This window comes from Geotrypetes seraphini, chromosome 11 (assembly GCF_902459505.1).
Source record: "Geotrypetes seraphini chromosome 11, aGeoSer1.1, whole genome shotgun sequence".
Classification (NCBI taxonomy): domain Eukaryota; kingdom Metazoa; phylum Chordata; class Amphibia; order Gymnophiona; family Dermophiidae; genus Geotrypetes; species Geotrypetes seraphini.
Window position 1 is genome coordinate 12,472,672 of NC_047094.1, and position 23,685 is coordinate 12,496,356.

The following is a 23,685-nucleotide window of genomic DNA, read 5'->3' on the forward strand; positions in this document are numbered from 1 at the left end:
AGAAATGTAAAGTATTACATGTGGGAAGCAGAAATCCGAGGTACAACTATACGATGGGAGGGATGTTAGTGAAAGAGAGTACCCAAGAAAGGGACTTGGGGGTAATGGTGGACATGACAATGAAGCCAACGGCACAGTGCGCAGCGGCCGCTAAGAGAGCGAATAGAATGCTAGGTATAATCAAGAAGGGTATTACTACCAGAACGAAAGAAGTTATCCTGCGATGGTGCGCCCGCATTTGGAGTACTGCGTCCAATATTGGTCGCCGTACCTTAAGAAAGACATGGCGTTACTAGAGAGGGTTCAGAGGAGGGCGACATGTCTGATAAAAGGGATGGAAAATCTTTCATACGCTGAGAGATTGGAGAAACTGGGACTCTTTTCCCTGGAGAAGAGAAGACTTAGAGGGGATATGATAGAGACTTACAAGATCTTGAAGGGCATAGAGAGAGTAGAGAGGGACAGATTCTTCAAACTTTCGAAAAATAAAAGAACAAGAGGGCATTCGGAGAAGTTGAAAGGGGACAGATTCAAAACAAATGCTAGGAAGTTCTTCTTTACTCAACGTGTGGTAGACACCTGGAATGCGCTTCCAGAGGACATAATAGGGCAGAGTACAGTATTGGGGTTCAAGAAAGGATTGGACATTTTCCTACTAGAAAAGGGGATAGAAGGGTATAGATAGAAGAGTACTGTGCAGGTCCTGGACCTGTTGGGCTGCCGCGTGAGCGGACTGCTGGGCGTGATGGACCTCGGGTCTGACCCAGCGGAGGCAATGCTTATGTTCTTATTTAATACCTTTCAGAGAAGGAAATGCTAATTTGTGAATTGTAATTCTTGAATAGCAGGATCTAAAGGAATTCCCAAAGGAGTTTGAAAACCATGCACACTTGAACTGTATCCTATGATGGACCGGAAGCCAATAGAATTTTCTCAGCAATGGGGAAACATGGTCGTACTTTCTCTTTCCAAAAATAAGTTTGGCTGCTGTATTCTGTATTAACTGGAGACGATCTAAACTGCCCTGTTTAATACCCAAATAAATAGTATTAAATGCTAATTTAGTTTTGTGAGCAGAACTTTACCAAGGGCAGACTGACAGTGATCTGGGACCCCCCAGCCAATAAGGATCATGGGTCTCTAGCCCCTTGAGACTTGACAAATCACTTAACCCTCTATTGGGAAAGGGGACCAAGGAAATGGGTGGACTGTGGGCGGGGTCATGTGTCCTCTTTTTTTTTTTCTCTTCACAAATATGGTAACACTAGGGTTAGGTGACTTGGCCAGAATCACAAGGAGCCGCAGTAAGAATCAATGTCAGGGTGCTGCAGCAGCTGCTCTAACCACTAGGCTACTCCTCCACTCCTGGGACTGTTGTATAAGAAATTGTTTGCTCTAATACAGGGGTGTCAAAGTCCCTCCTGGAGGGCAGCAATCCAGTCGGGATTCCAGGATTTTCCCAATGAATATGCATGAGATCTATTAGCATACAATGAAAGCAGTGCATGGCAAATAGATCTCATGCATATTTATTGGGGAAATCCTGAAAATCCATGGATTGCGGCTCTCCAGGAGGGACTGACACCCCTGCTCCATTCATTGTTTCTGGAGACTTTAGTAACCTTTTCCCAGAGATGGTCAAATATATTAAAAAATTAAAAAGCCACTCCTTAAAAAAAGGGAGATGGGACTTGATGCTTTCTTTGTGTGGTTTTACAAATTTTAGATAGATACTTATTTTGTATCTAATCTGGGGCACAATGAGCTGCAAAGGGAGTTGAACTCACAACCTCAGAGTGCTGAGGTAGATGCTCTAACCACTAGGCCGCTCCACATGTGGAAAAGTACTTTTACAACAAAATGCTAATTAATCAATCCCCACTTCTCTTTTTTAAAGCCAAGTTATGTGTTTAGCTGCCTTTCTAGACGAGGCTCCTACAATAATCCTCAAGCGCGCTCACACAGTGACACCTAATTCCAGGAAAAGGCAACTACCATGTAATAATTGTTGTGGTTCTTGCTGCAAATAAAGTTACAAAGCAAAAAAAAAAAAAAAAAAGAGCCTGAATTTTACAGCGACAGCGGACAACCAACCCTAGAGCATTCTTTCCTCTCTGTCCCGCCCACCCCCACCTGACTCCACTTCCGTCACTCCGCCTCGCCACGCCCTGCCGGAAATAGGAACGCTCATACGAGGGGGCGGAGGCGACGAGGGAAAGGAGCACGTCACAGGGGGCGTGACGTTCAAGAAGGAACGCGCCGGGACTGACTGGTCGCACGCGACCCTTGCCATTTGCTGCTGCTGCTTTCGGAGACCTCGAAGGGCCGCTTGAAGGTAGGGCGCGGGGCTCGACGCGCACCATTCGCGGGTGCAAAGCGCCAGGAGCCGGGTGAACTAGGCAGCTCCTCGTCGGCTCCCCCCCCAAAAAAGGAGGCCGCTGGAAGGGTGCAGCCGCTTTTCCCGCCCCGGGGCCCAGTCGGGCTGCTCCGATCTTGCCTTTTTTGGTAATGCGCCGGGATTGGCGGCCCCGATGGCTTTGTGCCGATAGAAGCGCGAGCCCTTGCGCCCTCTAGTGGCTGGAATGGTTTCCTGCGATGTCTTCTCTAATAGGGAAACGCCGCTAACAAAATAACGCGTTTACGCAGGAGGCTGATCTGGAGCGTGCGTTTTGGGCAATTTGGGAGCCTTTTTTGGCTTACTTTGACCACCAAAGCACGAAGTCATTTGCTGAATCCTTCATTTGGTTATCCCTCTGGACAGTCGAGTTGCTAATTTTGATAGGGGTAGAGTCAGGGCAGGATTAATTTATCACTGGGGCCTCCCCATGCACCCAGGCGGAAACAGGAAGCTGCGTCAGAGGGAAGCTTTGGGCATGCAGCACTGCTTGCACAATTACAGTTCCTGTTGCCTTTCTTACCCGCCTTGCTTGCTTGTCTTACTTTCTGGGGAGGGGAGGGCCGCCCGCCCGCCCGCATTGCCCATCGATGCTGGAGGGGCCCATTGCCGTTTGGAAAAAAACAATATTGATGCCCTCCTTCATCGGGCCCCCCTGACCATTTCGGGCCCTAGGCACGTGCCTGCTTGGCCTATTGGTTAATCCTGCCCTAGGTAGAGTGGGTGGGGGGTGGTTGGGAGGGATGGGGGTGTATTTGTTCTTGTTCATTGCTCGATTGTGCCCGTTTGTTCTTGTTGTTTAACTTTTTGTTGTTGTTGGGGAAAATCTAATAAAATATATTAAAAAAAAAATAAAATAAAAGCATTTATGAGAACTATACCTAAACTCTTAAAATAGTAAGATAAAGACCTGAACGATCCATCCAGGCTGCCCATTAGTGATACCCATTACAAATACATGATTAAACTAACTTGTCACTTTTTTTGATATTTCTGGGCTGTAGACTGTAAAGTCCACCTGGTATTGTCAAATGAAGGCATATAAACAACTTGTTATGTAATGTATCCAAGTTGTCTGCTTATTTATGGTGCTGTAACTACAGGGCAGATGGTGGGCATATCCCCTGGTTACCACACAGGCTTTGCATTTAATATAGGCAAGTTTACGCCTAATGCTTGGCAAGTGCAGTTACCTCATTTTAGTAAACAAGCCCCTCTGTATCTTCTCTAATACAAACAAATAAAGCATTTATTAGAATTATTCCTAAACTCTTACATAGTAACATAGTGGTCCATCCGGGCTGCTCAACTATACATGTTCCATAAATTAATTTAGTTTAAATGGTCTTTTTTTGGTTAAATATTTCTGGGCCAGAAACCCGGAGCCCTGCCCGGTAGTGTGCTTAGGTTCCATCTACTGGAGTCTCTGTCAAAGCTCCCACCAGCCCATCTTAACCATCCCAGCCATCGAAACCCTCCCCAGCCCATCCTCGACTGAATGCCCATATATGGGACATAGGCAATGCAAGTCTGCCTAGTCCTAGCCTTAGTTCCTACAGTGTATACCCATTATTTTCTGATTAGAGATCCTCTGTGCTCATTCCACGCTCGTTTGAACTCTGTCGCCGTTTTCTTCACCACCTCCCTCGGGAGTGCATTCCATGCATCAACCACCCTCTCCATATAGAAGAATTTTCTAACATTACTCTTCGAATCTACCGCCCCTCAACCTCAAATTACGCCTTTGGTTTTACCATTTTCCTTTCTCTGGAATAGATTTTCTTCTAAGTTAATACTTTTCTAGTATTTGAACGTCTTAATCGTATCTCCCCTGTCCCTTCTTTCCAGTAAGGTATAAATATTTAGGGCTTCCAGTCTCTCCTTGTATGTCTTCTGGCGTAAACCTCCTACCACTTTAATCGCCTTCCTCTGGACTGCTTCGTATTTTTATGTCCTTCGCCAGATACGGTCTCCAAAATTGAACACAATACTCCAAGCGGAGGGGCCTCACTATCGACCTGTACAGGGGCATCAACACCTTCTTTCTTCTAGATTAAAGCTGCATTGAATACCACAGAGCTAAGACTCAATAAGATATTGTGTGAACTCCCCGACTCCATACCTAAAACTCCATCTCTCTGTCTTCAAATCCAGGCTCAAAGTCCACTTCTTTGAAGCTGCTTGCGATTCCAAACTTTAACCCACCTTCTAAGCACCAATATCTGTTTGTATTTCCCCCACCTGAGCACAGTATTGATGCACCTTTCTGACTAGATTCAGGGCTGTGGAGTCGGTAGATAAATGTTCCGACTCCTCAGTTTTTTGTACTTCAGACTCCGACTCCAGGTACCCGAAATTTACTCCGACTCCTCGACTCAGACTCCACAGCTCTGGTTAATTTTAAGATCGTTAAAATGGAATGTCAAGTTGAGAGAAATGAGCATTTTCGACACCACCTTCTTTTTGCTTTTAATCAAGGTTCTAAGGCCGCAGAAGCTGCTAGCAACATTTGTGCTGTGTATATAGTGGGTGCTATAGCTGAAAGAATCGCTCGTGATTGGTATGCTAAGTTCAAAAATGGAGTCGGTAGATCAATGTTCCCACTCCGACTCCTCAGTTTTTTGTACTTCTGACTCTGACTCCAGGTACCCGAAATTTACTCCGACTCAGACTCCACAGCCCTGACTAGATTGTAGACTCTTGAGCAGGGACTGTGTCTTAAGTTTTGATGTACAGTGCTGTGTATGTCTAGTGGCACTGTCGAAATGATTAGTAGTAGATAGAGCATTCTTTTACATTAGCACTTCTTTGAAAGGACTTTTACTACTTAAATGCTTACAGGTTTTCAGTCGTGTTATTCACTGGTGGTATTTTTTTTTTTTTTTTTGTCTTTCAGTTCATCATGGAGGAAGAAATTGCTGCACTGGTTATCGACAATGGCTCAGGAATGTGCAAGGCTGGGTTTGCTGGAGATGATGCACCTCGAGCTGTTTTCCCTTCCATCGTTGGTCGCCCAAGACATCAGGTTTGTGGTGCTCATTATCTAAAGAAGGAAAATCCTAAAAGGCTTGGCATGGTACTGGCAATGATGTTAGGCCTTACTGGATCACACCATAAGTCCAAACCCGCTGCAAGATAATTACTCCAAATCAATCTAGTATATCGCCATAAGTATATACTTAATTTTCAAGCTTACAAATTTAATATAGAACCTCAGAATACCACTCCAGGCTCACTGAGTTCACAGCCTTAAGCTTGACATGTATGTTCCTCACAAGTTCTTTTTTCTTATATTTAAGGTGCAAACTGCTATTGTATCTCTCAAACTATTTGCTAATATTAAATCCTTTTTTTTTTTTTTTTTTTTTGAAACACTTATTGGTTAGTACTTAGCTTTATATTTTTGTGGTCTCAACAATTGGGATTATCTAGCAAGCTAAGTGCTGGCATTTCTTCCAGGAGATAGATAAAAATCTCAATTGAAAATCAGAATATCTTAGCTGCTTGCATGTCCATGTTTCAGCTGCAAATAGCTTGGCCGATATATGAAATAAAACTTTTTTTTTTTAAAGTGCTTCTTTCTTGGTCCAGTACCCTTTTAAGAATAAACATTCTCTGTTTTAGCTGTTCACATCAATTGGTTTCATCGTTCTGTCAGTAGAAGCTGAACACAATGTGGTTTCTTCATAGGGGAACCGTGTCGCCCTTCTCTTAATGTACAAAATGTCCTGCATTGCATGAGTCCCTATAGAAAAGATTTCATAGTGTATTCTGCCTGAAATGTGATATAACAAAATATTCACAGATTATAAATAAAACCAAACCTTTTTTTTTTTAATATTTAAATTTTTATTGAAAATTTTGTAACAAGCAAAAAGTTAGACAGGCTCAGCACTAATACAAAATACAACCAATAGATATAAACCAACTAGCACTAATGGTATGTTTATTCTATTATTGTGCAATTTTCACCCTCATAGCCCCCCTCCCAACCTCACAGAAGTAATGATCAGAAACATAAAACAACAAAATCCCATCCTCCACCCAAGAGTAGACTTGCTGAGGACCAAACCCACCTGGACTCTTTAAAGAGAATCCAAAATAGCTCCTATTTTGAGCCAAATAGTAGTATGGAAGATATACATAAGGCGTCCTTTAGCCACCACCATCTCCATCCGTCCCAAAGACAATAGACGGGTAAGCCAATCTGCATGGGAAGGGGCTAGCGCATTTTTTCAATGATTAGCTATTAAACATTTTGCTGCCGCCAATACCAAACGGAGCAGCTTAGTTTGCCAGGTAAATTCCTGAATATTGGCCAAGCCAAGCAAACAATTCTGGGGTGTGGCCCCCACAGGGCTCCCAATAAGATCAGTCAGGGTACGTACCACTGCCTTCCAAAAGGGGCGGATGAGGGAGCAGTCCCACCAAATAGGTAAAAAGACCCCACGGTCACTCCACATCTCCCAACATTGATCAGACACCCTAGGAAACATTATTTGCAGTCGTTCTGGTGTATAATACCACCTGGTCAAAACCTTATAAGCATTCTCCTGGACCAAAGCACATGCGAATGCCTTATAGACCTCTGCACATATAACTCCCCATGATTTAACCGTAAATGTGATCCCCCAGATCCTGCTTCCAATATTTCTGAGCTGGAGAAGAACCCCTTCAATACTGATACAGCACTGATAATGGTCTAGGGATCTTCTGGAGGAGTAACCATAGATTTTCTAGATGTTCCTTCACCAACTGAGACTGAGAGCCCCAACCCGATTAAAACTTCAGAATCACTACCAGGAACTATCTACATTAAATCTATCCCATTACTTATGAAAAATCAAATAAAATTATTAGGTGTCATTTTTGATAGTACGCTTTCTTATCATGACCACATAAGTTCTGTTGTTAAAACCTGCTTCTTCAAATTACGAATCATCCGCTCTCTCAGTTCTATTCTAAATACAGATTCAATTAATATTCTAATCCACTCATTAGTCATTTCACATTTAGACTATTGTAATTCCCTTCTTAATGGTCTGCCCCAAAAGGAAATTCGACGCTTACAACTCATACAACACACAGCAATCAAATTAATACATAAAAAAGGCAAATTCGAACATGTCACTCCTCTCCTTAAGGAGGCTCACTGGCTCCCGATCACTCACCGTATAACATATAAAATTATTCTCCTCTCTTTCAAAATTAAAAACTCTCACTTACCTTCATTTCTTGACAAATTATTAATACCTCAAAGTTCACCTCGTTCTTTAAGATCTACAGATCAAAAACTTCTTTATATACCATCTTTAAAAGAATCTTACTACACTAGAAAAACTAATTTCGCAATAACAGCACCCACCCTATGGAACTCTCTCCCCCAATATATTCGCGATGAACTACAACTACCAAAATTTAAGGTCAATCTTAAAACTTTCCTTTTTCAAGATGCGTACGATAAATCCTAATCTTAAAATAAAGTTTTTTTTTTTTTTTTTTTTTAGAGCAGTCCACCTTCTTTTTTTTTTTTTTTTATTATACCCCCACCCCTTATGTGTCATCCCCTTTTCCCTCTATATCCTTTTTTTTCTTCTATAATTATGTAACTTTTTCCCACCTCCCCATTTTTCCTCACTTTCCAGTTTGTCTGTAAATGTCATACGTGTTCACTCTATCTACCCTTTTCACTCTTTTATTTCTCTCTATTCTATATTAAATTCTTTTTATTTAATTATTATATTATTGTAAACCGGTCAGATATTCATTTTATGATCGGGTTATTAAAAACTAATAAACTTGGAAACTTGGAACCCTGTGTTTGCATAAAATGGCAGACTTGAAAATAGGCAAAATAGTCCCTATCAGGCAAGTCATATTTCCGCTGGAGCATCGCAAAGGAGAGGATCCCCGTGGCTCCTAACAGATCTCGGAATGTGAGCAACTCTTTGTGAGCCCACCTATGGAATACCGGATTGTCCCTTCCCACCAGAAATTGGGGCTCCGCTTGTATGAACGCCAATGTGGACACCGATGCCCCGTTTCCCAATTTAGCCTGTGTCCGAGCCCACAACTGTACCAAATGTCTACCAAATGGATTTTCAATAATCTGGGACCAAATGTGCAGAGAACCCGACATCCAAAGTTTTTGTTTCAACACCCCTGAGCCCCCATATTCCTGTTCCAACCGCACCCCCCCATTTATGCTCCCCCCCCCAATGCCCAATCGAGCACCAGTTTTATTTGGGCCGACTGATAGTACCACCATAAGTTAGGCACCCCTCTACCCCCTATTTCTCTTGCTGCCCACATAAGAGATTGAGATAATCTGGGAGGTCTCCCCTGCCAAATGAATCTCTGAAGTGCCGCCCCCAACCTACGCAGCTCCCTCGAAGGAACTGGCACCGGCAATGTCTGAAAGAGGAATAACAACCTGGGAAGCACATTCATTTTTACAATAGCAATCCGGCTCCACCAGGAAAGCCAGAGGCCGTTCCACCGTTGCAAATCAAGTCTAATACGCCTATAAATAGGCGGATAATTTTCTACATAATTGAGAGAGATCGCTGGAAATATAAATTCCCAAATATTTAATCCCTTGGGAAGCCCAGTGAAACGGAAAGCGCCCCCGAAGCCCTATCCACCTCTGACGCTGTCAAGGTCAAATTCAAAATTTCAATCTTATCCAAATTTATTTTAAACCCAGAAACTTTCCCATAAAGATCAAAAAGCTGCAACAGATGTGAGATAGAGTCCTCCGGCTGTCCTACATACAATAAAATATTATCAGCAAAGAGTGCTATACGGTGTTCGTCCCCATTTTGTATGAACCCAACTAAATCAGGGTGCTGACGGATACTCAAGGCTAAGGGTTCAATAGACATAGCAAATAAGGGAGACAACAGACATCCCTGTCAAAATTCAGTATAGGATTGGTTAATTCGAAGGCACGCTCGTGGGGATTCATACAAAGTATGGATCCAGGCACTAAAGGTAGTCCCCAGACCCATACGTTTCATCACTTCCCAAAGGAAACCCCAGAGGACCCGGTCAAAGGCCTTCTCTGCATCTATTGCCATCAATACCTTCTTGTCTTGTCTGGAACCTGCCGCCCACAACAAGTGGAGAGTGCGCCTGATGTTATCGCTAGCTTGTCTAGGTTGTATAAACCCAGCCTGCTCAATGATGTCAACACTAGAGAATGACACGGTGACAAAATTCATCACCGTTCCCGTCCCTGCGGATAACCGCGGGAAACCATCTTCATGTCATTCTTTAAGGAAAGAGGGAAGAATCAGAGTATGAATGGCCACAACCACTGACCTGCAAGCTTTGCTTTGAAGAATGCTGATGTAGAAGGACAGAGGATGAAATAGACACTAGACAATGACATGGGTTTATTTCCCGCGGTTATCCGCGGGGACGGGGACGGTGATGAAAGTTGTCACCGTGTCATTCTCTAGTCAACACCTTACCCAACCGCAGGGCCAAAACCTTAGCCAAAATTTTAGCATCTAAATTAATAAGCGAGATGGGTCGGTATGAACCACAGACCAAGGGATCCCTCCCAGGTTTCAGGAGGATCGCCACTCCAGCCTCCCCCATGGTTATGGGTAGAGTCCCTCCCTGAGGAACCCCATTAGCCACTCTAACCAATAAAGGCACCATGTGTGCCAAGAATTGTTTATCTACTAGTATATCCATCCAGTCCTGGGGATTTGCCATTTTTCAAGGACCAGATTACCCCTAATACTTCAGATAACTTAATGGGTTCCTGCAAGAACTCTCTATCCGAGCCCGGTAGTTCAGTCAGAGGAATCGAATCAAGGAATCTAGATTGTACCTCCTCATCCAGCGGCTCAGGAGGACCATAAAGATGAGAGTAAAAGCGGAAGAATCCCTGTTGAATCGTCATATCGGTAACCCGCGGCTCCCCTCCCGCAGCCCCGTGAATCCGAGTTATAGTGGCCCTGGCCTGTTTAATCTGAATATACCTGGCAAACTGTGCACTAGCCTTATTACTATGTTCATAAATATTCAAGCGAAAGCGTTCCCGCAGGCGATCTCTCTCGGCTCCTGCAGTTGGTATATTTCATCTTTCACGCATTGTAGTTGGACCAGGATCCAGGGGTCCCGCCCAGCCTGGTGAGCGGTTTCCAGCTGTAGCAATTGTGTTCGTAACTGAAGAAAGCTTTGGGCTCCCTGACATTTATATCTAGCCCCCCATTTAACAAGTTCCCCCTTACCACTACTTTTAAGGCATCCCACAATGTGGCATCAGAGACCTCCCCATTATCATTCAAATCCATATAATCCCGAATAGTGCATTCCACCGCCTCAACTACCGGCGGGGAACCCAACAAAGATTCATTAAGTCTCCAATATCGTCTACCTCCCTGATCTAAGAACCCCGTACAGGCCACCCAGACTAGAGCATGATCAGAAATGTGCATCGTCTCAAATTTCCGCCCATTGCAGCCCTCCCATCTGGTTCCTATGAATCCACAACCCATCCAATCTAGTATAAGAATTTTGGGCATGAGAGTAGAAGGTGAATGTCTTTTGGGATCCATGAAGCAACCTCCAACTATCTACGAGGCCCAGCGAGAGCATCAGTGTACAAAGTGCTTTAGCAGGGCTCCGTAGCGCTCTATGTCCTCCCCCCAAGTGGTCCAAAGAGGGATCTGGTGGAACATTAAAATCCCCACCTAGGTATACTGCTCCATTCACAAAGATTCCCAAGCCAGTCTGAAGGCTCCTAAAAAAAGGAAGCCTGTGCTGTATTAGGCCCATTAACATTTACAATAGTCAGTGGGCGACCCTGCAATGTACCCTTGAGAGCCAAACATCTTCCCCCCTTTGTCACTGTAAATCTGATCCATCTAGAACCCCCAAATCCTTACGTACCAATATGGCCAACCCTCCAGCTTGTTTAGTAGCTCCCTCCCCCTGATGTGTCCACATCTGATCAAATTGAGGTCTACAGAGGAGACCAACATCTCTAGGTCTTAAATGGGTCTCTTGTAATAAGCAAATATCCCATCTCATGCAGATTAAGTCACAAAAGACCATGCTCCGCTTCCCAGGACTATTCAGCCCATTGACATTCCAGGAGCCAATGAGAACCTCTGGTTCCTCCTCAGCTATTCCCCCCTCAGCCCCCCATGTCGTCTCCCAATGTTCTGTCCATGTTTCCCCTCCCTCCCCACTTCCCCCCTCTCGCAAACTTCGAGTCAGCCAGTTTGAGAAAAATGAGTCAAATCGAAGAGGTTCTTGAACCCCATACTCCCCTTTTCTGCAGACGTTCACCCGTTTAACACTCAGCCAGATACCAAAACTTCTCATTCACCCCTCAGCACTCCAGCGATCATACTCGATAAAACTGTCACATCCAAAGCTAAATACCCCTTTCATGCACACTGTACAAACCCTATAATGAACTGAACCTTGTGCAAGAAACATTTCTGAGTAAAATATACAACAGAGCGGAAATCGTGAGCCACAGTGCCTACTTGTCCATCTTTAGAAAAGATAATGTACGGTGCCACAATAGTAAGGAAACACTATACAGTTAAGGTAGCTGAAGTGGACGGCTGAGGATTGTCATCAGGTACCCGAGGATCCCTCCCAGCAGGTTCCACGTTTGCTTACTCTGTTCCTGGTGGTCCGTGGGCAAGCGACAACCCATATTTTTCATGGCCATCCATGCATCCGCCACAGAATCCACTTTACGGTGCTTCCCATTAATAGTGAATAGCAAACCAAATTGGAACAGCCATCTGTAGCGATACCCTTCAGCATGCAGCACTTGGGTAACCTCCCGAAAGGAGTGCCGTTTCTGCAGAGTGGCAGTAGCGAGGTCTTGGTAAACCCAGACTGTTATCCCTTGCCAAGTAAATTTGGGTCTTCACCACGCTGCCTGGAGAACTTTTTCTTTTACCAGAAAGTCCCAGAAACAGACAACAGTATCACGATTGCCTGTCTCACGGTTCTGCCCCAAACTCCTGTGGGCCTGAAGTAAATTAATCGGGGTCTGTGCCATCCCGTCTTCCTCTCCAAGCAATGAAGCACAAAATCCCCGGATCACCTCACGTGCATCTTTATAGCGCTCCGTTTCAGGGACCCCCTTAAATCGTAGGTTGTTCTGTCGCGACCTGTTCTCCAGGTCTTCGATTTGCTGCCTCAGTTCATCGAGTTATGTCACTACCGAGTCCGCCATACTGAGGTCTCCTGCAGGGATAACTCCATCCTATCCAACCTGCCCTCTGAGGCCGACACTCTGCCTCCAAGCTCTCTCCTCCGCCCGGATCTCTTCGAGGGCCGTCTTCACATCCGATCGCATTCCCACCATTTCAGATTTGAGATCCCGGAACCAGTGTTCGATGTTCCCCTCCGCCAGCGGCTCACCCTCTGAGGTAGCTGACTTAGGGAGACTGGCCTGCGGAGTCGCGTGTATATGCGCCATCTTAGTTTGATTCGCTGGTGGGCTGGGCACATGCGATCGCGTTTTAACACTATGAGAGCCCGAGAAGTGGAACTTTTCCAACCTTTTCCTGCTCGCCATATACTCTGAAGTGGATTATCTGCAAGAACAGGCTCGCGAACTGCAGCAGAAAGTAAATATAATACTAAAAACCATGAGCCCCAACGGAGCTCAAGAATTAAGCAGCCATGCTTCTAAGTGACGTCACTTCCTCCAATAAAACCAAACTTAAGAATGGGGAAGTTCCCCATTTTGAAGCCATTTTGGTAGGGCCTGCATTTGAGAGGATTTTCAGCCGCCAGTAAGCCATAAGCTTCCCTAAGGGCTCTTGTAGAGTGAGCCATGCACATGCCAGCTTGCTTCCTTGCTGTGTTTAGACATTAATGAATAAAGTGAACTTTAATCTGGCTTTGAGAATCTGTATTAAACTTTGTGTTCTGTTTTGCAGGGTGTGATGGTTGGTATGGGGCAGAAAGACAGCTATGTTGGTGATGAAGCTCAGAGCAAGAGAGGCATCCTGACCTTGAAATACCCCATCGAACACGGTATTGTCACCAATTGGGATGACATGGAAAAAATCTGGCACCACACCTTCTACAACGAGCTCCGTGTTGCACCTGAGGAACACCCTGTCCTCCTTACAGAGGCTCCCCTGAACCCCAAAGCCAACAGAGAAAAGATGACACAGGTATGATTTCACTAATTGACAGGTTTGTTTGTTTGTTTGTTTTTAAATTTATTTTACTCATGGCCTTCAAGAACTATTTTACTATCCTTTTCTCCATTTATTCCTTATTTACTATTCTTCACAGGTTTCTTATCCTGAGCTGAAACTTTGACATCTTGACAGGTTTTATTTCTGTTCTCAACAGTTTGGTTTGACCTTAACACTGAAAGCTTATCTAACCATGATCAGGCTAGATACTAATAGTGATACCACTTCATAATGTGTGACAACACAGATGTGTAGTTGAAGCTATATTTGTAGTGATGTCACTTGCTTATCCACTTGCCACAAACTAGGCTTTGAGTGCACTGGGATTTCACACTAGCCTGTTAACTCATTTTGCAAGTGCTTGCATGACTTAATATGTGTATAGATAAAGTTGTCAAACCTGAAGGATTTCTCTTGTAATTCAGTGGATCTTCCTGTTTTTAGATCATGTTTGAAACATTCAACACGCCAGCCATGTACGTTGCCATCCAGGCTGTGCTGTCACTGTATGCTTCTGGTCGTACCACGGGTATCGTGATGGACTCTGGCGATGGTGTTACTCACACGGTGCCCATCTACGAAGGTTATGCCCTGCCCCACGCTATCCTGCGTCTGGACTTGGCTGGCCGTGACCTGACAGACTACCTCATGAAGATTCTGACCGAGAGAGGCTACAGCTTCACCACCACAGCAGAAAGAGAAATTGTGCGTGACATCAAAGAGAAACTGTGTTATGTCGCCTTGGACTTTGAGCAGGAAATGGCCACAGCTGCCTCCTCGTCCTCCCTGGAAAAGAGCTACGAGCTTCCTGATGGTCAGGTGATCACCATTGGCAATGAGAGGTTCAGGTGCCCAGAGGCTCTCTTCCAGCCATCATTCCTCGGTAGGTCCTTTGTTTAAATTCAGTGATGCTAATCTAATAACCATTCACTTTTAAAATTAAGAGATGAGCATTTAGCTAGTTCAGCAAGTAATGGGTTCAATGCATATGTCTGGAAATGCTCCCTAAAGTATATTTGCAGTTGGTAGATACTGTCTAGGATTGATGTAGAATTAACATATGAGCAAGCCTTAATGTAGTTAGTAAACGGTTTGGTACACACAAGGTTTGTGTGTATGGTGGTATAGGGTTCTTACTTATGCACACCAATAAATCATTGAATTGAAGGTTTAAAAAATCTATAAATGTTCTTGGCAGGCATGGAAAGTGCTGGAATTCATGAAACCACCTACAACTCCATCATGAAGTGTGATGTTGATATCCGTAAGGACCTGTATGCCAATACCGTGCTGTCTGGTGGTACCACCATGTACCCAGGGATTGCAGACAGGATGCAGAAGGAGATCACAGCACTGGCCCCCAGCACGATGAAAATCAAGGTAAAGTCTTGGCAGCTGTCTATAAAAACGAACTAATCAAGGTACAGGTGCAGTGTGGAACCTCATTTGCCCAAGATTAATCCAGAAAACATTAGACCTATCTGTATGGCTTTTCCTCAGGATTTTGGGGTGTTTTTTCCATTAGAGCAACTGGAAGAGCTTGGAAGTACTATTATTCATGAGGAAACGGATCAAATTAAACCTCTTTAGTTTAAATTAAGCAGTCTAAACAAAATCATAAGAGATGGTACAATGAAGGAATTAGAACTTATAAAAGACAATTAAAGCATGTAGGTCTTTCGCAGAGTAATCTTAAGATTTACAAACTGTTCAGAATGTTGCTATTAAACTACTACCATGTTTCCACGAAAATAAGACCTACCTTAAATAAGCCTGTTCAGCAGCAGCAGCGATTTCCCCTCCCCACCTGCCGTCGCAGCAGCGCAACCCCCTCATCTAAACCGCAAGACAGTAATACTTTATAACAGCGTCGGCAGCAATCTACACAGGCTGCTTCGTGGCCTATCTCCTGGGTGTTCCTCTGCCACATCACCAATGATGCCAGCAATGCGGCAGAGGAACACCCAGGAGATAGGCCACGAAGCAGCCTGTGTAGATTGCTGTCTCGGTTCGGATGGGAGGGAAAGATGGGTCAGTGGGGAGTGCGCGGCAGAAGAATAGAAAGATGCTACACGGGGGTATGGGAGGAAGCGAGGGATAGAAGCTGCAATGGTTCTCCTGCACAGGGGGATGGGAAGGAGATACTGCACAAGGGGATGGTTGAAAGGGGAGGAATGATGTTGCACATGGGAAGAGAAAGGAAATAGGAAGAATTGGGGTGGAGGAGAGGAAGGGAGAGATGAACATTGTACACAAAAAAAAAAAATAAGACATCTCAGAAAATAAGACCTAGTGCCTTTTTTGGGCCCAAAATTTAATATGAGAGTCTTATTTTCAGGGAAACACGGTAGAATATAAAAATAAATTTGATAAGAGTAACCCCACTCTATTTACAATTTCATTGGTTGCCAGTGTTTGTTTTTTTTTTAATAGAATTTGATTTAAAGCAGCAATTTTTAGTAATCTTCAGCAACCAAATTATTTGCATAATTTAGCAATCTCATATATGCCGGTTAATAGGGATTTGAGATTGGAGGTAAATTAATGCATTTAAAACTTATGCTTAAATCCCCGTTCTGTTTTCATGACGTTTTTGGAGAAGAATCTGTTTTATCGGAAGTAATTCACATATATTAATGAATGTAGATTTAGTCAGAATCCTGTCATGGGATTGATAACAAGAGATTTGGTGTTTGTGTGTAGGAATGAATGTTACGCAGTACTGCCCTGAAATTCACAGGGGTTCCATTCCAGGAACCCCTGCAAATTTTGAAAAACCACAAATATAGTTTTTAGGCAGGAGAGGGCACCTACCTAGTGTAAAGCTCCTCATTCTAAAAATATGTCTTACTCGGTTCAGAGGTCTTGCATTATACCTTTTTGGTTTGGGAGCAGTTATGATGTAAGGAGCAAGCTTAAATGACTTCAAGAAAGGGGTACAAATCCTGGCTGTTCATGAACATCAGTGCAGGAATTCCCTTTGATATGAGACACTCTGACCTGTAAGGTAGGAGTTGCCAGCCAAAACAAACAGTTTCTGGCTTCCCTGAACGATGCAAATGTTACGGATTAAATCAAGTAACGCTGCTTCTTTGAGTGTTCTGCCAGTAACTGAAGCCACTACTAGTGAGCAAAATCCTTGCTAATGCACCCAGTTTTCAGTCCCCCTTGCGCCCTTCCCCTCCCCCAACTTGGGCAAATGAGGTCCCACAGTGAATTTCTGAACATGGCCTTCAATCAGCTACTTCTGTCCCCCTCCCCTCCAAAAAATTGCCTCATATAAACCAACAGGAAGGCGTTGACCCAAGAATACTTTGAGGACATTCTGTGAAACTGCCACCAATTTGCTCTACCCTCCCTTGTAGAGATACATTGGAGGAAGAGTAAGCAAACTGATGCACATTGGGTCACTTCCTCCTTCTCTCACACGATCTTTGAGGGGGTGAGCAAAGTGTGCCATGAGGAGGGGCAGTTGAGTGTGCCAGTGGGAGGGTGAGTGTGTGAAGATAGCAGCAGAAAGCTTTATACACAATGGTGTTGGGAGAAGCAGCAAAGATCTGAGTCACTGTGGGATGAGAGGATCAAATTTTGAGGGTGTGCCATGAGGGAGGACAGATCCAGTGATAAATGGGGAGAGAATGAGAGGTGAGTATGCTGGTAGGGAGGAAAATTAAAAGTAACACGAAAGATAAAGAGGTTAGAATGGGGTGGGGGGGAGAGAACTGCAGTTGGAGTGAGACAGAACTGGGGAAGCTGGAAAGGGTATGAGGGAATTTCAAGACTTCGGATGTGGAAATTGTGTGCAGTAAGACTGCACTATCGGAATTTAAAAAATGTGTAGAATTCTCCCAGGAGTAACCAGGAAGCAAACTCTGGTCCCTTATGGCTAATGAGCTGTGTTGGGTTGCCTTTAGTCTCTCCTACATGAGCATGTTTGTTTCTTCTTTATCGGGTTATCTTGCTGAGCTGAGTGGTAGAATAAGCAATATTGGTGTGAAAAGTAGACCTGATCTAGGGCCGGTGCCTCTTTACCAAGTGTGCTGTTCTCCGAAGTGTTGCAAGTCATTGGATATTCAGGATGGGAACACAGAATTTGGATAAGTTCTTTTGCATTGGATTCATTTTGTGTATATCTAACAAAAACTGGTTAGACAAATCTGATCATTGACTTGAACTTGCTAAGATTGGTGCTAGGAATAATCAAAAAGGGTATTACAAGCAGAACGAAAGAAGTTATCCTGCCGTATCAGGCGATGGTGCCCCCACATCTGGAGTACTGTGTCCAATATTGGTTGCCGTACCTAAAGAAAGATATGGCAATACTCGAGGGTTCAGAAGAGTGACGCGTTTGATAAAAGGTATGGAAAACCTTTCATACGCTGAAAGATTAGAGAGACTGGGGCTTTTTTCGCTGGAGAAGCGGAGACTTAGAGGGGACATGATAGAGACTTACAAGATCACGAAGGGCATAGAGAAAGTGGAGAGGGACAGATTCTTCAAACTTTCAACAACTACAAGAACGAGAGGGCATTCGGAAAAATTAAAAGGGGACAGATTCAGAACCAATTCTAGAAAGTTCATCTTCACCCAAAGGGTGGTGAACATCTGCAACGTGCTTCCAGGGGGAGTGATAGGACAGGGTACGGTATTGGAGTTCAAGAAGGGATTGGATAATTTTCTGAAGGAAAAGGGGATAGAAGGGTATAGATAGAGGGCTACTATACAGGTCCTGGACCTGATGGCCGCCGCGTGAGCGGACTGCTGGGCATGATGGACCTCAGGTCTTACCCAGCAAAGGCACGGCTTATGTTGTATTTCATGTGATTTGTATGTAGTATTTGTAGATTCAAGTGGCTTGTATTAAATGTCAGACTATAGCCTGGCCAACCAAGGTACTTGCTGTTGCCAGTAGAAATAAAGCTAATCAGATGACAAGTTTGTAAGCTCATTGTTCTTTCTCTTCAGATCATTGCCCCACCTGAGCGCAAGTACTCTGTCTGGATTGGTGGATCCATCCTGGCCTCCCTGTCTACCTTCCAGCAGATGTGGATCAGCAAGCAGGAGTACGATGAATCTGGACCCTCAATCGTCCACCGCAAATGTTTCTAATCTAAATGCCATAATACTTCAGAGTAAACCACCATTTCCTTGATAAATAAAATGAGAAGACATGACTTGTTTGGGTTTTGTTTTCACTCAGCCTGGAAAAGACAGCACTACAATGTAGTTAAACCCAACTGTTGTCATATCATAATCCACAAAGTGTACAGATCATACAATCTAATCCAGGGGTGTCAGTCTCTCCTCAGGGGCCGGAATCCAGTTGGGTTTTCAGGATTTCCCCAATGAATATGCATGAGATCTAGTTGCATGCACTGTTTTCATTGTAAACTAGTAGATCTCATGCATATTCATTGGGGAAATCCTGAAAACCCAACTGGATTGCAGCCCTCGGAGGGACTTTTGATTCCCCTAGTCTAATCTCTCCATTAGCATTTTGCCTTAGAAAGCCACCTTGCATGAGGTTATCTTTTTGTGCTTTTACATTCTTCCCCTACACTTCCCAAACTAAGGTAGTACTGGCTTAAGCATCTTTCCAAAGGAAAGTGCATTTTACATTTGATGCACTTCCTAAAATGAGCAATCATTAATTTAAGTGGCTTACAAAAAGTTTAATAAAAACAACTCAACAGGCCATACAAGTTCACAATCTTACCAGATTTTAGGGATGCAGAAATTACAGTATCCAAAATGACCTAAGTAACAATTGGAATGAAACATTAGATAAAACACTCCATTTTGTGTACCTAGATCAATCCCAGCCATAGTTTAAGGTTTTAGAAATTGACTTTTTTAAATATTCTTTATTCATTTTTAAAGTCAAATACATAGTGCAAACATTTGAACAATCAAGTAATATAACATACTGCACTCTATACCAATAAATAATATTTAATGCTTTCAAACTTATAAATCTGACATGATTCCCACCAGAAACTATAATTTATCCCAATTTTTCATTAACTGCAAGGCTACTCCTGTCATGATGAAATTATTATTGACTTGATACAGAAACATCCACATCTAGATGACTTTTTTTTTTTCTGAAGGTTTAATTGTTACCCCTTGCTTATCATTCAGTCTTGGTGGTTAAAGCGAGAGTTGGTGCTACCTAATCTGTCCTTACAATGAAGTATAAGATGAGGTATTGTCATATGAAGGTACTGGATAGACAAAGGAATATCCGACTAAAAGACCTGATTAAGGAGTATTTAAATGCTAAAAAGAAATAGTCATTCTTCCCTCCGGAAACCAGGTTTCAGCCTACAGCAGAGGTATTACATGTTAGAATTTCTGTTCCGTAAAAGCTTTTGATTAAGCTGTGTTTGTGCATTTAGTAGCAGCAGGTCACAATGTACACCTGTCGCACAACAAAGCATTGTTTGCGTACTCATCGCATAACTTCACTGGCATTTTGTAATGGTGCTTCAGTATTTCCCTTTCATTAAACAACTTGTCTTCTGTTGTACCTCCATGCAGTAAAACAGGGGTTCCCAACCCTGTCCTGGAGGACCACCAGCCAGTCAGGTTTTTGGGATAGCCCTAATGAATATGCATATGAGAGATTTACATATAATGGAGGTGACAGGCATGCAAATCTGCTTCATGCATATTCATTAGGGCTATCCTGAAAACCTGACAGGCTTATGGTCCTCCAGGACAGGGTTGGGAACCAGTGTAAAAAGACATTAATGTAGCATCAGTATGAATTCACAGTAACAGAGGAAAAAAAACAGTATGATTGCTTCATTTGTGTGCTCTGGCTTCTTGATTTGGTAATTTTAATAGCTCTTTTCAGGGTTTAGTTTTGAAATACTCAATACCATTTTTCCCTTAGCAGCATATCGCCTAGTTGTTTGGCCTACCTTTTTTTCAAGACATTGCCTCTTGTGCTAACTTGTAGGGTGACCTTTAGGTGGTGCTTCTGCTTTTATTAAAATAGGCTGTAGCATCACACTTAACTGGCTTAATTGCCTGGGTCTGCTAAGGCTGAGAGGCAAGTGGAGAGAGATGATAGCATTTCTTATTTTTCTGTAAACTTTTTTAATTATTCAAGACCAGATATCCACTATACACTTCTCCCTCGGTAGTCACGGGGGTTGGGTGCAGAGCCAGACCACAAAGTGTGAAAAATTGCAAATAAGTTTTCGGCTGGCTCTGACCCACTCCCGCTTCATTCTGGACCTTCCTGTCATCCCAGACCTTACCTGGTGGTCTAGCAGGCTTTCGGGGCAGGAGCGATCTTCTGCACTCCTGCCCCATGCAGATCACTCATAGAAAATTTCTGCCGTGAGTTCTCCTGCTGTGAGATCCCTCCTGCTGGTGATTGCGGTGGGAGAGATTAGGCATCTCTCCTGCTGCAATCATTGGGGGGGAGGGGGTGCAATTACAGGTTTCTATAAACAGCGGTGTGTGTTTGACAGGTGCCAGTTACAGAATCCTGCTTTTAGGTAAAGGACAAGCCTCTCCTTTGCCTAAAAGGTGGGCGTTTGGGACTTAGGTGATTTTTTTTTTGGGGGGGGAGGGGGGTCAGGAATGTGGTGTTGGGATAGATGTAGTGGCATTCTGGGCCAGTAGATGGCTGAACATGCAGGTAGGCCATTCTCCCTGCTGCCAACTTCAACATCTACTGACTTAGGCCAAAAGGGGACTTAAGAGACTTTTTTTATTATCCTCCCCACCTATATTTTTTCTGAGGCCCTACAAGTCCAAAATGTGGCCCTGCGAAGGCTTTGAGACCACTAGTCTAAACCTGGGTCATGTGCTTCTCCCCCTCTTATCAACAGATGGAAGCAGTGAGCATGTGTTTAGTACTATTTGATGTATAAAATTTGTGCAACCAGAAATGTTCCAGTACTCTATTTCTAGCAGCTGAGGTGGATTTACTAGTGAACCTGATACAAGCACTGGATTTAAGTCTCATTTAGGTAGAGACTATACAAATACAGCTCTTGATTCCATACAATTTCAGGAAATCTCTGCACTTAATAACAAGCTCAATAGTATTGCAAGGTAGATAATGAGCTAAAACTGATTCATGATCAAACCAAGGCACACTTTTCCCTGTTAATCTAATATTCAACTCACTCCTGCTCCATAGTAAATGATGGCAGATAAAAACCTGAATGGTCCATCCAGTCTGCCCAACTGTACATTTATTGTTGTGTTTAAATGGTCCTTTTTCTTAGATATTGTGCAATTAACAGCTTATCATAGACACAAATTGGGACTAATTAAGTTACATGTACAATTCGGCATGAATCTAAAATGTATGTGCCAGTTGCAGTGTGTGAACTTAAAAGGGGGTATGGTTGGGGTAAAGTGGAGTACTCTTACAGGTTAAGCACATGAATATGCCTGATGTGTGCACAACTTAGTGTAGGCATTTAGGCCTAGTTCTAGCCAGCCTAAATGCCTGCACCAAGTTAGGTGTTGCTTATTGGTACTTTTTATGATATTTTATAAAAGGTATGCCTATCTTGTGGAATATGGCCCTAAGCAAGGTAAAGTACATGCTCTAGTCCAGCCAGAGCTGTGCAAAGGAGGCATCTAGAATAGATGCTTTGTATGTTTATGGTGTCCTTTACTGGACACACCTATCTCAAAGTGCTCTTGCAAAGGGCCCTCTCCTTAAGGCTGTCTGCAGCTACACTGGAGATTTTAGGAATGGTTCCAGATTTTTCCACCCCACCAGGCTCATTATGGGACTTGTAGTATTAGAAATTCCACAAGTCTGGAACATCAGATCTGAAATTGTGTCAGGACTGTCCTGAAGTATCGAACCTGGACCTGGCTCACTTGCATCTATTCCAAGGACAGGTCCTGTGCTCTTCTTCCAGGCATCACCTGGACCACAGGTCAAAGCTAGTCTCAAGTTCAGCCAAAGGCAAACATCGAGAAAGCAAATGCTCAATAGGAGGATTGATAAGTGTACCTCATTGACTGCATTTTATCAATAATAATAAAACCCTAAAGCACACATGTGTACTTCTACCTCAGAGATCTGTAGTCTTGCATGCACAGTAGGAGCCTGTGGTGTTTTGTGTGCAGTGGTGTTCTGGCTCCTACTGCACATGCATGGAGTTTGAAGTGACAAACACCATGGTGGTGACTGTAGAAGCCACTGAGCAGGGAGGAACTGCCGACTAGGGAAGCTTTGGCAGTCCTGATCCACCAACCCCCATTCCTTACCCAAAGCAGCAGTTGCAGCGCTGTAAACAGGCTGTTTGCGGCAAGCCCTTTCCTCTGCCGCATCACTTAAGATGTGGTAGAAGAAAGGTCCTGTTTGGCAGGTCAGGACTGCTTCTGCTGCTACTGATAGTGGGTGGGGGAGGAACAAAGATGCCTGCTTGGGAGTTGGGGGCCTAAGTTGTTGAGAAGAGAGACATGGGATAACCAGTGGAAAGTGGAAGCCATAGCTGGATTGAGGAAAGGGCAAGGGATCCCTTAGCTGGCACAGCTGGAAGGTGGCTTTAGTGAGGGTCTGGGCAGGGAGAGAGAAAGAAAAAAAGAAAGATAGGTGAGGCAGGGAGAGAGAAAAAGAAAGACAGACAGACAGACATCTATTCTAGCACCTTTTAATGTAACACAGGGGTGTCAAAGTCCCTCCTCGAGGGCTGGAATCCAGTCAGGTTTTCAGGATTTCCCCCAATGAATATGCATGAGATCTATTTGCATGCACTGCTTTCATCGTATGCTAATAGATCTCATGCATATTTATTGGGGAAATCCTGAAAACCCGACTGGATTCTGGCCCTCCAGGAGGGACTTTGACACTCCTGATGTAACAGGTTTAAACAACAGGTGCCGATCCAGCACCAAGGGTGAGCGAACGGGGTCGGGGCGTGTTTGCCTGTTGTGTAGTTGGGCAGGTGTGTGCGGGCAGCTGGCCAAAGCTGGATTGAGGAAAGGGCAAGGGATCCCTTAGCTGGCACAGCTGGAAAGCGGCTTCAGTGAGGGTCTGGGCAGGGAGAGAGACAGACAGACAGACATCTCCTCTAGGGGCTTAAACACTAGTGTTTTACATTAACA

At 43.9% G+C, this 23,685-nt stretch overlaps 1 protein-coding gene across 1 annotated transcript; it reads left to right on the forward strand.

Moving 5' to 3' along the window:
- The first annotated feature begins 2,178 nt into the window (after nucleotides 1–2,178).
- Nucleotides 2,179–18,767, forward strand: LOC117368814 (actin, cytoplasmic 2). The gene is made up of 6 exons (XM_033962532.1): nucleotides 2,179–2,335; nucleotides 5,292–5,420; nucleotides 13,327–13,566; nucleotides 14,038–14,476; nucleotides 14,792–14,973; nucleotides 18,559–18,767. Exons 2-6 carry the CDS (start codon nucleotides 5,298–5,300, stop codon nucleotides 18,700–18,702), a joined length of 1,128 nt encoding a protein of 375 aa, XP_033818423.1. The 5' UTR covers nucleotides 2,179–2,335; nucleotides 5,292–5,297; the 3' UTR covers nucleotides 18,703–18,767.
- The last annotated feature ends 4,918 nt before the right edge of the window (nucleotides 18,768–23,685 follow it).

Coding starts and splice junctions, on each gene's coding strand:
- LOC117368814 (XM_033962532.1), top strand. CDS start 5,298: ATGGAGGAAGAAATTGCTGCACTGGTTATCGACAATGGCTCAGGAATG. Junction 5,421..13,326: donor TTGGTCGCCCAAGACATCAG/GTTTGTGGTGCT, acceptor TCTGTTTTGCAG/GGTGTGATGGTTGGTATGGG. Junction 14,974..18,558: donor CCAGCACGATGAAAATCAAG/GTAAAGTCTTGG, acceptor CTTTCTCTTCAG/ATCATTGCCCCACCTGAGCG.